The 18,582-nt window shown below is 40.0% G+C and overlaps 1 protein-coding gene across 2 annotated transcripts in view; it reads right to left on the reverse strand.

Annotated features, from left to right (window-relative positions):
• The window catches only part of ggnbp2 (gametogenetin binding protein 2), a 48,924-nt gene that overhangs the window by 25,131 nt on the left and 5,211 nt on the right, over positions 1 to 18,582 (reverse strand). For both annotated transcript variants that reach the window (XM_063031864.1, XM_063031863.1), the window contains exon 2: positions 1,096 to 1,176. In XM_063031864.1, the coding sequence (XP_062887934.1) occupies positions 1,096 to 1,176 (81 nt within the window). The remainder of the gene's footprint in view (positions 1 to 1,095; positions 1,177 to 18,582) is intronic.

Genomic DNA, 18,582 nt, shown 5'->3' on the forward strand with positions numbered 1-18,582 from the left:
AAGATTCCTGTGGTGCATTCATAATAGATGGGACATAATCTTGCAATTTCATCATGGGTAATTTGAAGTATAACAATCTAATGGTATTGGCAAATAAATTAGTGTCCATTTTGTTCATCTCCTAAACTTTTCAGAAATCAAGTCTTTTATCTCCCGTGGACACAAGAGACCAAAGTCACATGTTTGACTCCATCTGGAAAATCCCAGCAGAAAGCCTGCCTGAAAGCCAACAAGGACCTATTTTTCTTGTTCTGATTTTCAAGTGAACAATGATCAAAATAAGTACTTACAATCTACGAATCATGGTTGTATATTTTTAGCAAAGTGTCAACATCAAGTTCATGCAACGTTTTTAAAAACGGTTTTTTGTCTTCATTTAATAACTGGGAATGAAGCAGCTTTACTACCACACTGCCATTAATCAATCTAACCATCCGGATCACTTTACACTCAAATAGTGAGCCTGAAGTCCTAAGCAAGATGTTGGTCATGTTACAAGACTCAACAGCAGCATTTAACCTTGAATACACACTGGATTTCTAATATAAAAGCCAATACATACAAAAGGCTATTACACAACTGCATTCTTAACAATTCACTTCTCAGTGCTACCTTATTTTTCAAAGAACTGAAAACAGTAGAAATGCTCAGGTCAGATAGCATCTGTGGAAAGAGAAATAACATTAATGCTTCTAGTCAGAGACCCCTCTTAAAAATTTGGTCTCCAATATGAAAAATTAATATGCCTTTTCCACCAATACTGCTTGACCTGCTGAGTGTTTCCAACTTCGTTTTATTTCAGTAATACTACCTTTCTTACAAAAAGTTAATGTACTTTCATGTGATGGCTGGGAAGAATTACAGCTATAAAACAGAACAAGTTGTATTTGATGTTTATAAATGGAGTATAAATGGAGATAGGAGACTAGCTAAATTGATTGATGAAATACAACACCAGTTACTTGGGCTAATAGTAGCTGTGGGATCCAACAGTTTAAATACAGGCTACTGTGTTGTCTGTTGACAACAGTCTGTTGTCAACATTTCAATGAGTACACAAGTCTGCACCAGTATCTTAATACAGTGTCTCCTTACCTGAACAAATTGTTTCAATTGCGCACCATTGATCTGGTGACCATCAAGGTTCAACATATTGTCAGAGAATTCCATTACCATCTGTAGGGAAACCACAGTTAAAAACTATTATAACAAATTATATGATATGCATCATTTAAAGGCAACTTAAACAATGTGACACTTTCTATCATCTCTTTCTACAACTGAACTAAAGAATAATTTATTAGCACAATACTCGGTTAAGCAATGACTTATTAAACGTTGCTCTACTAAAAGCTTTCAAATAATTTAAAAGGTTCATTTCTAAACCCAACAATTTTGAAAATGTGTAGTCCCCATTTAACCATATACACATGATCAAAATCAGTAGCCCAGGTCAAAATACTTTGAACCGACAATCTATGACATAAAAGCAAGGACTGCAGAGGAACAGCTAGAAAAAAGTTACTCAATTCCAGCTTGAGTCTTTATTCCAAATTTATTCCAAGAGCTATTCCTTCCTAATTTAAAGTTAACTAAACCACTATTCATTTTACAAAAAAAGGCGAGGAAAGTTTTGTTCAATAGTGATGTATAGATCTAATTCACTTCACTATAATCCAACAGCAAATTCAAAGCTTACTGATTTCCATAATATTTACAATAACTTGGTATACCAACTCACAGCAATATATAGTATTTCAAAGATTTAAAGCACATTTATCAAAGAATGTAAAAATTATGCAAACTTGAGATTTGTTTGCTAGTAGGTAGCCACAAAGCAAGAAACCCTAAAGAACCCAATTAAGACAAAAAAGAAAGGAAAAATAGCACTAATCATGCAAACAATTGAAGCAAACGACAACACTCTGAACCCAAATTAGGTCCCCAAATCTGAACCCAGGAGTAGGCCCAAAGCCACTCTTATCAGTTCATCAAATTAGCAGACAGTATAGCAGCCGGGGCAGTCTTCATAGCCTCAGCATCATAGAGAGGAGCGACCATCACGGAGAGTGTGTGAAATCAGCTCTCACCTCGGATACCTACACCCCTGTCTTCTTAATCTATCTGGGCTGGCATTTAAATTGAGCAAACAATGGAAAAAGGAAAGGCTCCAATGCCCTGGTGAAAGGAGTGAACATCGAGAACAAGCAAAGTCAGTTCAGGGCATAGGCCATGGTGTCCAGCAACCGTTCCAGGTCCAAATTTCACCACCCAGACCGAAGCCACTTTCAAGCTCTTCAAATCAGCTCAGTGCCCAGAGCAATCCAACCTTGCACCCAGGCCAGTTGTATGAGCATCAGAACTCCATCCGCAACGATTCTGCAACCATCTCAGCTCATTTCCCAAACTCGCCTCACCATCGCTACAACCGTCCACAGCCTCTTGCTATCCTGTGTACTGGAGCCTTCATACCAGGCTGTAATACAATTAGTTACAATGTTCTTCATCATACATGTGTAGAAGTTTGCTAGAATCACTGATGACAAACCAAATTTCCTCAAAGTACTAATGACGGATGTGCTTTGATGACAAATGAATCATGACAAAATCAATAATGACAAAAATGATCACTGATGACAAACCAAATTTCCTCAAGTACTAATGAAGGATGTGCTTTGTCCGTGATTGCAGTGTTGGGCTCAGGATAGATCCCTTCAGATGTTTACATGCAGGAACTTAAAGCAGTTTACCCTTTCCACCATTGATGCTTCATTAAGGACTAGTGTGTTCTCCTGATTTGCCTTCCCTGAAGTCCAGAATCCCCTGGCCTTGATGTTGAGTGCCACTTGCCCTCCCTCCCTTGTACGCCTCCTTGGTGCCATCTGAAATTTGGCCAACAGTGGCAGCAAGTACAACAGATATGCAAAGCAGCAATATGTCAAACAAACATTCCGCTAATAAGGCCCATTGACAATACCCTGGTCATCAAGAAACCATTGCTGATGCAGAGTCCATCATAAATGCAACCACAGGGTGATCCTTTTGCTGCATAACACTGCAAACATACTGAACTAAAGTGTCATTTCCACATTAAGGGCTTATTATTTATACAAACACAAGGCATTCTACAGATGCCGGACATCTTGAGTAACACAGACTAAATACTGGAGAAACTCAGCAAGTCAGGAAGCATCTATGGAGGGGAATACGCAGTCTATGTCTTGGGCTGAGACCCTTCCTCAGGAATGAACTGGTCCAGTCCTCACTGAATTGGTCATTTTTGAATCATGCAATGCATCACAAAATTAAGAAAGCAGAACAATTCGCCATCAACGATTGCTAGATGGAAATAGTACACCATGAAGGATGCAATTAATACTACAACAGCCATTTGGAATAAAGTGAAGTAACAATGATGAATGACTATTGATAAGAGTTATAGCCTGAATCGGTGAACAACTTCAAAGGTTTCCCTAATATAACTAGCATGAATAATGACGCACACTCTAACAAGCAGAAATTGCAATCAGAGTCAAAGCTCTTGTATCATGTGCTGAAGAACTTAATATTCAAGAACCAATGAAGCATGACACAACCAAATCAAACGATGAAACAAGAGGCTTCCTTAACAAAGCAATGCATCTACTACAATCCTCACCAGAAGCAAATCTCATTGCCCAACTCATCCACCTCTCTTCCTCTGTCACCACCCAAAATATAGATCAACTTGTGCAAAAACCTTCACTTTCAGCCTCTATTTTCCTTCTAAATGTTTTAGATAATTAAAAATCAACATTTTTATACTCAGACCCCACACAAATCTGATTCTTTCCAAGGCCGTTATTCAATTCTTTACTAAAATTATTTAAATAACAAAAATTCCTTCTAAACAAACTTCTCAAGAGCAGTCACCACTACAGTAAACATTCAATCAGCCCATGAAAGCGCTCTACATATGCTGAGCCACTCACAGCTAATCATGTATTACTACATGCTCTGCATCCCTCACATGTAAACGTTCTTGCTCTTTTGCCAATTTATTCTATTTTTTTCACCCAGCCTGCAACATCCAGTGAGGGTAAGTACATCTAAGATGTCTAGGAAAAGTATTAGCATGGATGTAAAACTGCATGTGATACAGCATTTCGAAGCTGGTGAGCGTCAGATTAATGTTGGCGCCCGTTTCAAATTGGCTACAGTGACGATCAGAACAATTATAAAAGATGCAGACAAGATCAAAGCTCCTGAAATGATGAACTCTACAATCTTGACAAGCAGTGGACCAGCATTCCTGTAGAAGTGGTTTACTTTCCAACGAACACTTCATTACCCCAACCAATGGATCAAGGAGTAATATTGAATTTTAAAGCCTACATTTGTCGCACATTCGTCCCACATTCAAGCAACTTGCAGAGGAAACCAAAGGTCAAGACAAACAATCCATCAGGCAATTTTGGAAAAACAACGTCATGAAAGTTGCAGAGGATATCAGAGCAGCATGAATGGAGTGTGGAAAAAGTTTTGGCCGGAAGCATGTAACAACATCCTAAGATTTTCAGGCAGAATCAGTCACCCAAAACATCATTGAATTGGCCAATGAAGGAGGATTACAGGACGTTAAAGCCTGATTTATACTTCTGCGTTAACTGGACGCCGTTACCTACACAAGTGACTTGCGCGCGTTGTGAGCATTTATACTTGTGCGTTGGTGTGTCTGCGTCACTCTGCAATTCGCGCATGTCACGTATGTGCACACACCTGCCCACGCAAGGCTTCATGGTCATGGTACTCTTTCTCGGGGTAAACAAGCAGCGATCGTCTTTTTTCGTAAAAGCGAAATGTGTCCTCCATAATTTTGGAGGTCTGTAAAGCTTTATGGAAAGCATTGAAGCCAGAATTCCTTCCCTGCCCCTTCAGTCGCTCAATGGGAAGCTATTGCAGCGTAGGATGAAATGCGATGCTACCAAGTGGACCAATCACAGTTCTTAGAGTTTGCGTTGCCGCAACGCGCAGTTACATTTTGGGAGAGGTGCGCGTCGCAGCAACGCAGGCTGTCGCGTATGGTTCCGCATCAGCTTTGCGGCAACATAGAACTTACGGCGACGCGTTGACACAGAAGTATAAACCAGGCTTAATGATGCCGATGTTGAAGAGTTATTGCATTCTCATGGTGAAAGCCTTAATAACAAAGAGCTTCCAGAATTGACAGAAGTGGGTGAATCTGAGGACATGGATGGAGAAGAGGAAACACCAGCAAGAAACCTCACCCCAAAATTCCTCAGCACTAGCATCACCAAGATCACACAAACCATGGACCAGTTCAACAATAATGACCCTGACTGAGAGCAAGGCAAAAAGCAAAGAGAGGTGTTCTTGACATGATTTCCTGCTACTAAGAACTGCTTCTGAGAGGAAACTTAAGAAAAAGCAATAAAATCGCAACTCCTATTTGATGAAGCCACAGCTAGAGGAGGACTGACAGCCTGGTCATTCCTCCAAGATGTAACCATCATCCGCTTCCTTCTGCTGCTGTACAGGTCAGGCCTATTTGCAACTCCACAAATTACTGTGTATACATTAAAAAAAAATCAAACTCGAGATGCATGATATATTACTTTATCAGGCACACATGTCAATTTACATAGTGCTATATTGACCCCTTATTACCTCAAATTGCTTAAAAATATTAGCACTAATACAAAGATTGCAGTTACTCTTTAATCAAAAACAATTTATTTCTGCTTGTACAATCAAGCTCTTTATCATGGATATAAACTAACAGTCAAACTTACTAAACCAGTCTCGATAACATGCAAAAAAAATGTTACAATGTAAATACCTGTGAGACAACTATTACAGCACCATTAACCCAGCAAAATATTGCATACAACTTAATAAAACCAATAGTAAACAAAACTCGACACTAAACAACTGGGAAGTATTTAAAAACACAGAGAAAGTTGTAAAGATAGATGTTATATACAGCAGCCAAAGTAGTTCAGCAAGGTGGTACTGGTGAAGAAACCTTGGAGGAGGAAAGGTAACCTGACCAAGTGTATCGATATCTGTACATGGCAGAGACCAATAACACAAACAGCACTGCAGGAATTCCCCAGAAATTGTTTCTATAATCAGGCCTGATGTATGATTGGAGAGCTTTCTTTTTTCTTTTTAAATCTTTTTATTGAGTAAGTATACAAAAAAGGTAAGCCATATGATTGGAGAGCTTTCTTGCCTTTGAGGTCAGTGCAAGTGTATTTTTTTTTAAATCACAGCTAGACTGTCTTGCTTAGGCTGCTCCTCTAAACTAAGTCACTGAAGATGAATAGAACTTGTCAGAGAGACTACTGTGACTCCAACAGTCACTCCGAGTGAGCTGCAGAAGTCAATGGCTGCAACTGGAGATGAAATTCATGGCTCCAATCTCCAAAGCTTTGCACAAAAAGGGTACTTGTGGAAGAGTGGCAAGCAGCAATTTTGACTATATATATATATAAAAAAATGTATACCCTTGCCTGTAAAGACTTTGCAAAGCATCACTTAGAAGATACTATAAAGATGTGGAAGAATGTCTTGTGGTCAGCTGAGACTAAAATGGAACACTTTGGCCTCAACACTAAGCAATACATGTGGTGTAAATCTAATACTTTGCATCAGCCACGTCACCCCAAGCAGCTATGGGGATGCTTTTCAGCAACAGGGACTGGAAATCTGTTCAGAATTGATGGAAAGGTGAATGCTGTTAAATACAGCGATCCTGGATAAAAACCTGACGGCCTCTGATAGAAAGCTTAAAACCAGGGAGGAAGTTAGTCTTTCAGCAGGACAATGACCCAAAGCACACTGCCAGAGTAACAATGGAATGGTTTCAAATGAAGAAAATTGATGTTCTTGAGTGGCCTAGCCAGTGTTCCAACCTTAACCCGATCAAACATCTCCAGCATGACCTCAAAATTGCTGTCCACAGGTGCTCCCCAAATAACCCAGCATAACTTGAACAATTTTTCAAGGAGGAATGGGCAATCACATTGTGTAAAGCTAATAGAGATTAATCCAAATAGACTACTGGCTGTCATCGCTGCAAGAGGTGGTTTGACTGAGTATGAAGCAAAGGGGGACGAATATGTCTGAACTGCTGACAGTTCGGTTTTTGAATTTTTAGACAGAATCAGGTTTAATATCACTGGCATATGCAGTACAAAATAACTATAAATTACAGTAAGTATACACCTGTATATTAAAAATTTAATAAGTAGTGCAAAATGAGAAATAAAGTAGTGAGGTAGTGCTCATGGGTTCAATGTTCTTTCAGAGATCTGTTAGCAGTTGTGAAGAAGCTATTCCTGAATCGTTTGAGTATGTGCCTTCAGACTCCTGTACCTCCTCCCTGATGGTAGCAATGAGAAGACGGCACTTTCTGAGTAGTGGAGGTCCTTAATGATGGATGCCTCCTTTTTGAGGCATCACTCCTTGAAGATGTCCTAAATGCTGGGAAGCCTAGTGCCCATGGAGCTGACTGTGATTACAACTTTATGCAGCTTACTTGATCTTGTGCAGTGACCCTCACCCCCACCAGAGAGTGATGCAGCCAGTTAGAATGCTCTCCATGGTACATCTGTAGAAATTGGCAAGGGTCTTCAGTGACCTACCAAGTCTCCTCAAACTCCTAATGAAATATACCTGCTGTCACACCACCTTTGCAATTGCATCGATATGTTGGGCCCAGGATAGATCCTTAAACGATACTGACATCCAGGAACCTGAAATTGATCACCCTTTCCACTTCTGATCTCTTGATGAGGACTGGTGCGTGTTCCCTTATCTTATCTTTTCTGAAGTCCACAATCAATTCTTTGGTCTTAATGTTGAGTACCAGGTTGTTGCTGTGACACCACTCAGCCAGCTGATCTATCTCATCATCATCTGAAATTCTGCCAATCATAGCTGTGTAGTTAGCAAATTTATAGATGGCATTCGGGCCACACAGTTATGGGTGTAGGGAATAGAGCAGTGGACTAAGCACATTTCCTTGAGGTGTGCCAGTGTTGATTATTAGCGAGGTAGAGATGTTATTTCCAATCCGCATAGACTATGGTCTTCTAGTGAGGGAATCAAGGATCCAGTTGCAGAGGGAGGTACAGAGACCAAGGTTTTGGAGTGGTTTTTTTTGATCAGAACTGCAGGAAAGATTGTATTCAACACTGAGCTCTAGTCAGTAAACAGCAGCCTGATTCAAGAATTAGTACTGTCCAGGTGATCCAAGGCTGCATGAAGAGCCAATGAGATCACATCCACTGTAGATCCATTGTGGCGATAGGCAAATTGCAGGAGGTCCAGGGCATTGTTTAGATGGGGAGTTGATTCTAGCAATAACCAACTTCTCAAAGCACTTCATCACCGTAGATACAAGTGCTACTGGACGACAGTCATTAAGGCAGCTCACCCTGCTCTTGGGCACTGGTATAATTGTAGCCCTTTTGAAGCACATAGGAACTTCTGACTGTAGCAATGAGAGACTAAAAATGTCCCCGCCAGTTGGTTGGCACAGGTTTTCAGAGTCCTACCAGGTACAGCATTGGGGCCTGTCACATGGGAGGATTCACCCTCTTGAAAAATATTGTGATGTCAGCCTCCTAGACACAGATCATAGGGTTACTGGATGCTGCAGGGATCCTCATAGCTGTAGTTTTACTCTCCCTTTTAAAGAGTGCATAAAAGGTGTTGAGCTCATCTGGGAGTGAAGCATCACAGCCATTCATGTCAGGTTTCACTTTGTAGGAAGGTTTGGCCTACGAGCCCTGTCAGATTTCACATGCATCCTATTCCACCTCCTACCTCATCGGAATAATCTTTCCAACAATTCCGAATGACAACATGTGAATAAAAACCACAGGATAGGAACAATGGTAACATAGCAGTTAGCGCAACACTATTACAGGTCAGAATGGAATTCAGAGTTCAGTTCCAGCATCTTTTGTAAGAAAGTTGTACATTCTTCCCGTGTGTATGTGGATTTCTTCTGGGTGCTCCACTCTCCTCCCGTGGTCCAAAGATCTACTAGTTAGTAGGTTGATTGGTCATTGTATATGAAAAGTGGAGAAGTTATACACCTCTCATCTCACAACATTGGGAAAGCATAATTTGATTTATTATTTTCTAAAAGCATGGCAGTGCCTATATAATCTGATTTAAAATGTTTTATTTAGGTGAAATGACAAATTTAGTTCTTTATATAGTAAGTAGGGTGGGTAGGAGGGGACAAGTAGTACAAGTTCTATTTTCCACAAGGCATACAAAAAAGATGCTGCATTAAGCTTGAAAAAGTACGGGAATTAGGAGTAACCTATCAGCATGGACAGAGGATATGCCAACCAAGAGAAAATAGCTGGGATAACAGATCCTTTTCAGGTTGGCAAGTAACTAGTAGAGTGCCTCAGGGTTCAGTGATGGAGCCTTAAATATTTACAATCTATCCTCAAAGTTCAAAGTAAAATTTATTATCTGTTCACGCATGTCACCACATACAACCCTGAGATTCTTTTTCCCCACCAGCATACTTCTAAAATCTTTTCAACAGTAACTGTAAACAAGATCAAAATAAACTATGCAAATATAAATAAATAGCAAATAAACAGTATGAAATAACATAAAATAACAAGATCAAGAGGCCTTAAAGTGAGACTACTGGTTGTGGGAACAACAGACATAGTGTAGTTATCCCTTTGTGTTCAAGAGCCTGGTGGCTGAAGGTTAGTAACTGCTCTTGAACCTGGTGGCATGAGTCCTGAGACACCTGCACCTTCTACCTGATGGCAGCAGCAAGCAAGAGCGCAGCCTGGGCAGTGAGGATGTTTGATGATGGATTTACCTGTGATGTACTGGGCCAAACCCACTACCTTTGTAGGATTTTCCGCTCAAAAGCATTGATGCTCCCATACCAGGCTGTAATGTAACCAGTCAACACTTCCCAGCACATAACTATAGAAGTTTGCCAAGGTTTTTGGCGATATGCTGAAACTCCACAAACTCCTGAGGAAGTAGGGGCCCTGTTGTGCTTTGTTCGCAATTATATGATGGGTCCAGAACAGGTCCTCTGAGATAGTGACACCCAGAAATTTGGAGTTATTGATCCTCTGATGAGTACTGGCTCATGAACCTACAGTTTCCCTCTCCTAAAGTAACCATATAACAATTACAGCATGGAAACAGGCCATCTCAGCCCTTCTAGTCCGTGCCAAACTCTTACCCTATCCTAGTCCCACCAACCTGCACTCAGCCCATAACCCTCCATTCCTTTCCTGTCCATATATCTATCCAATTTAACTTTAAATGACAACATAGAACCTGCCTCAACCACTTCTGCTGGAAGCTCATTCCACTCTGAGTAAAGAAATTTCCCCTAATGTTACCCCTAAACTTGTGTCCTCTAACTCTCAACCCATGTCCTCTTGTTCGAATCTTCCCCACTCTCAATGGAAAAAGTCTAACCATGTCAACTCTATCAATCCCCTTCATAATTTTAAACACCTCTATCAAGTCCCCCCTCAACCTTCTATGCTCCAAAGAATAAAGACCTAACTTGTTCAACCTTTCTCTGTAACTTAGGAGATGAAACCCAGGCAACATTTTAGTAAACCTCCTCTGTACTCTCTCAATTTTATTGACATCTTTCCTATAATTCGGTGACCAGAACTGTACACAATTAAAGTCTACAATCAGTTCCTTGATCTTACTGACATTGAGTGAGAAGCTATTATTACACCACTCAGCCAAATTTTCAATCTCTATCCTGTATGCTGATTCATCACCTCCTTTGATATGGCCAAGTGGTATCATCAGCAAACTTGTATCCGGTGTTGGAGATGTACTCAGCCATAGTCATAGGTGTAAAGCAAGTAGAGTAAGGGGCTAAGCACACATCCCTGTGGTGCTCCTGTGCTGATGGTAATCCTAATGACATAAACAAGTTAAAACATAGCATAGATTGAGGAGGAATGAGGGGTTCTCTACTTTAGTAATACAAAACAGGCTATTATTTTAATGAAAAGACGGCAGAGATAGCTACAAATGGGATCTGGATTCTTTGCACAAGAATTAACAAGTATGCAGATAAAGCAAAGAAATAATAAAAAAGGTCTTGTAATAAAAGGAGAGGAAATGAAGTCTTGTTTGATTATACAGTGAATTAGTCAGGTTGTATTTGGAGAAAGGCACATAGCTCTGGGTGCATTTAAGGATATATATACTACTTTAGAGGCAATTCTCAAAAGCATCACTAGTAAGTTCCTGTGATAAAGGAGCTGCTCTATGAAGAGAGAGTTAGTTGCCTTTATGCATATTCATTACTTTTAGAATGAAGAGTAACTGCACGAATAAATACCAAGGAAAATTCTAAGATGGCTTGACAGGGTAGCATTTCCCACCTTAAGGAATTGGCTATTTTATCACAGATAAGGAATGTCTTACCTCAAGAGCCATGGCTTTGGAATCATCTTTCAATGAACTCTGTAGGCAGAGTAATTAATGTACTAATGGGCAAAATATTGGATTAATGGAATAAACAATGATTATAAAACAGGAAACTCCAAAGTTTAAAGTAAGTTTATTATCCAAGTACATACATGTAACCAAGTACTACCTTGAGATTCCAAGGTGCAGCCAAGCCCAAAGGTCAGCACACCCTTGTCTTCATTAATGATACAGCAGCTCAAGGAACAACAGTCAACCACTGCTTATTAAAATTTGAATTACAAAGCAACTGTACTTTTAAAATCCTTATTTATTTCAGCATTAATAACCAAAAGCTACACCTCAAGAATTAAAGTGTTCTACCTTAACTGCTCTAATCAATTTAGCAATTTTCCTTTTTAAATATTAAATTGACAAAGCTTAGAAGAATTAATTACATTGAAATACTGTACTTAAAGGGACATCATAATGAAGGTCGAATTCATCCTACAAAATCCAATTGCATTCATGTTCTGCAGGGTTGATATCTCTTCATTCAGGGGAAAACTTGTCCAGACTCCACCCCCACCCTTCTTCTTGATTGAGACAAATTGGTGTCAAGGATATTGCAGCCAAAATTTCCTAATCTATCAAGATTAGAGATTAAAGATTTTTTAAGCAAACATTGATCTACATCTAACTGTAGAACCACAACAAAATTATTGAGCTCTTGTAGATGAAGTTTTTGTCTATGATTTGCAAAGTAACTTAAAATAGATAAGATAACCAATATGCACTCTTAGAAACAAGGACATTTTTGGAGGACATTTTCGGAGGATTCTGAACTGAAAGTGTGATGAGGCGATATAAAATTCTGATCAAACAACTGCAACTAATTCACCCTTTCATTAACTCAGGTTTGGATGGAATATTCATCCACAACACAAAAGCAAAATCATGCCATTTCTCCAGCATAAAATTGATTTCAGCAGAAACACTAGCTTCTATGCAATCTGAAGTTGGAAGTTAGAATCTTTATTGCATTTTCTTTTTGGGGCATGACTCCTTAAGTGTCAATGAGATGAAATCATGTTTCTAGAACAAACTACAATTAAACAGGAAATACCAGCCTTTTAACCAACACAATAACAAGACGAAATCAGGGTCAATTCTGCCACGTGGCTGTAAAAGATGAAGTCTATTCCATTGACACGAGGAAATCTGCAGATGCTAGAAATTCAAGCAACACGCACAAAAAATGCCAGTGAACACAGCAGGCCAGGCAGCATCTATAGGAAGAGGTACAGTTGACGTTTCGGGCCAGGACCTTTTGTCAGGACTAACTGAAAGAAGAGATAGTAAGAGATTTGAAAGTGGGAGGGGGAGGGGGAGATCTGAAATGATAGGAGAAGACAGGAGGGGAGGGGTGGATCTAAGAGCTGGAGAAGAGAGAGGATCATGGGACAGGAAGCCTGGGGAGAAGGAGAAGGGGGAGGAGGAGAGCCCGGAGGGTGGAGAGCAGGCAAGGAATTATAGTGAGAGGGACAAAGGGAGAAAAGAGAGAAAAAAAAGGGGAACAAAATTTTAAAAATATATAAAATAAATAAATAAGGAATGGGGTGTGAAGGGGAGGACGGGCATTAACGGAAGTTAGAGAAGTCAATATTCATGACATCAGGTTGGAGGCTATCCAGACGGAATACAAGGTGTTGTTCCTCCAACCTGAGTGTGGCTTCATCTTGACAGTAGAGGCCGTGGATAGACATATCAGAATGGGAATAGGATGTGGAATTACACTGCGAGATCTTGCTTTCTCTGGCGGACAGAGCGTAGGTGTTCAGCAAAACGGTCTCCCAGCCTGCGTCGGGTCTCGCCAATATATAGAAGGCCACACCAGGTGCACCAGATGCAGTATATCACCCCAGCCAACTCACAGGTGAAGTGTTGCCTCACCTGGAAGGACTGCCTGGGGCCCTGAATGGTGGTGAGGGAGGAAGCGTAAGGGCATGTGTAGCACTTGTTCCGCTTACAAGGATAAGTGCCAGGAGGGAGATCGGTGGGAAGGGATGGGGGGAACCGAATGAACAAGTGAGTCGCGTAGGGAACGATCCCTGCGGAAAGCAGAGGGGGGGGGGGGAAGAGAGGAAAGATGTGCTTGGTGGTGGGATCCTGTTGGAGGTGGCAGAAGTTACGGAGAATTATATGTTGGACCCGGAGGCTGGTGGGGTGGTAGGTGAGGACAAGGGGAACCCCATTCCTAGTGGGGTGGCAGAAGGATGGGGTGAGAGCAGATGTGTGTGAAATGGGAGAGATGCGTTTGAGAGCAGAGTTGATGGTGGAGGAAGGAAAGCCTCTTTCTTTAAAAAACGAAGACATCTCCTTCGTCCTGGAATGAAAAGCCTCATCCCAAGAGCAGATGCGGCGGTGACCGAGGAATTGCGAGAAGGAGATGGCATTTTTGCAAGAGACAGGGTGGGAAGAGGAATAGTCCAGGTAGCTGTGAGAGTCCATAGGCTTAGAGTAGATATCAGTAAATAAGCTGTCTCCAAAGAGAGACAGGAAGATCAGGAAAGAGGAGGGAGGTGTCGGAAATGGACCAGGTAAACTTGAGGGCAGGGTGAAAGTTGAAGGCAAAGTTAATGAAGTCAACGAGCTCTCAGCACGCATGCAGGAAGCAGTGCCAATGCAGTTGTCAACGTAGCGAAGGAGAAGAGGGGGGACAGATACCAGTATAGGCTTGGAACATGGATTGTTCTACAAAGCCAACGAAAAGGCAGGTATAGCTGGGACCCATACAGGTGCCTGTGGCTACACCTTTAGTTCAGAGGAAGTGGGAGAAGCCAAAGGAGAAACTGATTGTCAAAACTACAGGACTCTTGAAACCAGTTTTAATATGCCTCACCACCGTTTCAGACAGCAAGTCTCAGATCATGGCTACATAAATGTGCTTTATCTCATATCACCTCCATAATTAGACAAGCTGAGGCATCCAAAAAAACCCCACAAAAGTACAAGTTGTTAGCCAGAAAGAAAAGATGCGTGAACAGTATTGAGGTTATGCTCAACACCTGTAACCTATAAAGTCTGAAATTGTTTAAAAATTATCCAAGTAGCTAAGCCACAGAGTTCATTTCCCTACAAAATGAAAGCCCATCAAGTTTTAGCATTCACAAAGGAATCCCATTCCCATTATTTTCCATGTAACCTATTCTCCCCATGTTCACATCAATTACCACCAGATTTTACCTTTTACCTTCTCATTACGGGCAATTTAAATAGCCAATTAACCTACTTATGCACACATCTGTGACCTGCTAAAAGAAACCAGAGGTCCAGATTGAACCCAAATTACCATGAAAAAAAACACTAAAAGTTTGCTCCTACTTGCAATCAAAAAATCCCTGCTTACACAACACAACATGGTGCTGTCATCTTTACTGCTGTAAATGTTTACATTTTCAATTAGTTGGTCACTAAAAGATTTAATAAAAGGGTGTGAGAGAAAAGTAAATAATGGAGAACTACAATGAATACTAACTTGTATTTGTCCTTGGATAGACAAAACCACATTCCCAGTGAATTTATAAATTGTGAATAGAGAAGCGCTATAATCATAGAGTTTAATATTTTGTGCAGTTGCCAACATTGTACTTCCAGCTTTAAAGCCAGATTTGATCAAATATCTCTCAGAACTTAGTCACATCAAATTTAATATATTAAGTACTTCAAATAATGAAAATAAATTTAAAATACTGTAAATATTCAGGTTTGAGAGCATCTGGAGTGAGAATATTTCAAAGTCAGGCCAAGTTGGAAATCATAAGCACTTTTAAGTCATAGATAACATCAAGAATGGAGGCTCTGCCTGTGATAAGAGTGAAGATAAGACTAGTGACAGGAACTGGCAGTCCCAGTTGAGAGGGGGTAAAGGCTTGTCCCTAGATCATCTGCAAGTGGCTTTTAAGTAGGGTGAGGATGACCTGGTCAAAATTTATCTCCCTCTTCCTTGTTCCACTGCAGCACCTCCAGATGAAGCTGCCAAAATTGAAAGGGTCTACTAAGGTTTTAATGTCAGTAGTGTACCTAGATCTTCATTGTCCTGCATTCTCTTGGTTCTCCTTATCCACCAACTTCACCAACTCAAAACATTCAATTTCTAACATTTCCTACTGTTGGTAAAATATCAGACTTGAACCATCTCCACTGCTACGTGACCTGCCGAGTACTTCCAGCACCTTCATTTTAGTGTACTGTTCTTAAAACTTGTGACTCATCATAGTCCATAGAAAAACCAAAAAAATTATAGCTGTTACCACAAGGTCTTTTAACAAAGTGACATTCTATGTTACTATTTTACAAAATATTTTTCCCTGCGAACTTTAAACTGTTTGGATCAGCTAACATGGACAGGAAAACAACTGGAGAGCCTTTGTCAGTCTTTCATTGTAATATTAGTTTTCATGTAGGAAATTTGAGACATCGCCATAATGTATGCTAATCTAAACCTAGGCAATTTTGCAGTTGCATCATTGCATATATTTGGAAGAGGAAAAACAGCAAAAAATGCCTCAAAGCTGAATGATGTTAAAATTTTCTATCAATAAACCCAAATTAAGAACATCCACTAACAAAACCAAAAGTAATTAAAATGTCCAGATCAAACATCCACTGTCACTCAAAAAATACTTGGATGAGGTGTCCGGAAGGAACCTGCACCCTTTTGTTGTAGAGAGGAAAAACATTACAGCAAGTGTATTTTGAAGAACACCATAGCTCATCATGTGGATTACTTAAATCAATGTGGTAACATTTTCTTCTTTCAAACATGCTGCAAGACATAATTCATTGAATAAGACCAACCCATACAAAGCCAATTGGAAGATCCAATAATCAAAAGTGGACGTAAAACAATGAAAACAAAATCTGTGCAATTCCAAATATATAGTTTAAGAACTTTATTTACCAATAATCAAATCAAACTGAAGCTTAATGTGCAGAGTTTAAAATATCAGAACCCGAGTTTGTATTAACCTATAACCACTAAAACCAGGAAAGTGATTTCAGAAACACTGGACTCTTAAATTTATCAGGTTTAAAAAAAATGCATCTTCAGTATGCCACCTTACATTATGTCAAGACCTTACAAGCTTCCCAAAAAGAAAACTCACTCACCCCCATGCTGTCACAGCCCCAGCTTTCAGCAAAGAACTGCTCATACACTATTTTTCAAAATTCTTCAAAATAACTGTTCACAATTATAAATTTAATTCAAAATTCTTCTGGCAATACCTTAACGAACATGCCTACCAACCATCATTCCAATGTTCAATGACCAATAATGGCATTAAAAAAAAACTTATGTCACCCCATAAATGGTCAAAACTTCCAGATGCTAACACGGAATATAATATCAACATGCCTATCCTTTGACCAAACTTTTATTCATCCCTTGGCTTGGTCCATATCATTATTTATTTAGATGTATCCTTCTGGTCCAATGAGCCTGCACTGCCCAATTACACCCATGTGACCAACTAACCTACTAACCCGTGCATCTTTGGAATGTGAGGAGAAACCAAGGTACCTGGAGGAAACCCACACAGTCACTGGGAGAACATACCAAGTCCTTACAGGGAGCAGCTGGAACTGAACCCAGGTCACTGGTGCTGTAATAAATATTTCTGACACACGACTGTGTCATCGATCTAATATTTATATTCATTACCGTAAAAAGATTTTCTGCCATGCTCACATCACTACTTCCAATATTGAAAAGGATCAAGTGTTTAATTTTACAATTACACAAAGGACAATTCACTTCTCACCAAAGGGAAAAAGGGATTGTTGTGAACTGGCATAGACTCAATGACCTAAAGGAATGTGAAATAAGGACTTAACCATGATCACTGGAGCACAACGATAACGTTGTGGTTAGTGTGATGCTATTACAGCTTAGGGCATCAGGGTTTGGAGTTCAATTCCGGCATCCTATATAAGGTTTGCATGTTCTTCCCGAGTGCGTATGGGTTTCCACCAGATGCTCCAGTTTCCTCCCAGTCCAAAGACGCAATGCAGTGGAACGGTTGGTATGTTAATTGGTCATTATAAATTATCCAGCTATTTGGGTTAAGTTGGTGGGCTGCTGGGCGGCGTGGCTCCATGCTGTATTTCTAAACAAAAAAAATCTCAGCAGGCTGGAATGGCATGCACCGTGCTGTATTTCTAAATAAAAGAAATCTCTTGATTGCTATACTCATTTTAAAACTATTGGACTAATTTCTGCCAAACTAGAAAAAGATGGCAGGCAGTTTCTTTCTAAAGAAATATTGGGAAAGCCTATTTCAATCACACAATTCATAATACATGACAGGGAAAACAAGTTGGATAACGGGATTGTTGTGAACTGGAATAAACTCAATGGCTTAAAGGAATTATGGAATAAAGATGTAACCACAATCAGCAACTCCCACCTCTCAAGTTATCACCCAGTCAGATGTCATTGCACCTAAGTTTCACTATTTCAATGCACTCTTGGTTGACTTTTCTCTGGACATTTTCCACCAAAATCTAAAAAATTTGTCAGCATTCTACCTCAGAACAAGACCCATTTACCCAAACTAGCAAAACCTTCATCACTACAATCTACAACACTATAACCAGTTTGCTGCATTAAACAGACTTTTTTGGTTCTACTTGGGTTTTCTTGTGAAGACTGTATATAAATTGTTTGATTCACGTTTCTCTTGTGAATTCTCCTTATATGACGCTACAAGTCTGTGATACTGCAAGGAAGTGTTTCATTGCACCTGTGGATACATATACTTGCACATATGGCAATAAACAATTTTGACCTTGATCTTCGCTGATGGACTGAATTTTAAATTTCCCATCAACTTCAAATCCCTGTAACCTTGCACTATTTCTAACCACTGCAATCCTGCGCTCCGAATTCCTGCACACCCCGTTGTTCAGCTGCTCAAGGCATAACCTCTAACTATATAATGCTCTTTGAAATCTGATCCTTGACTAGGCTTTGGATCACCTGTGATAGTCAGGGTTAACTCGCACTTGCTGCAGTGACCCATTTTGGGCGGCCTCACAAATTCTGACTATCAGCCTAGATTTCAGTGAATT

This window comes from Mobula hypostoma, chromosome 23, assembly GCF_963921235.1.
Source record: "Mobula hypostoma chromosome 23, sMobHyp1.1, whole genome shotgun sequence".
NCBI lineage: Eukaryota > Metazoa > Chordata > Chondrichthyes > Myliobatiformes > Myliobatidae > Mobula > Mobula hypostoma.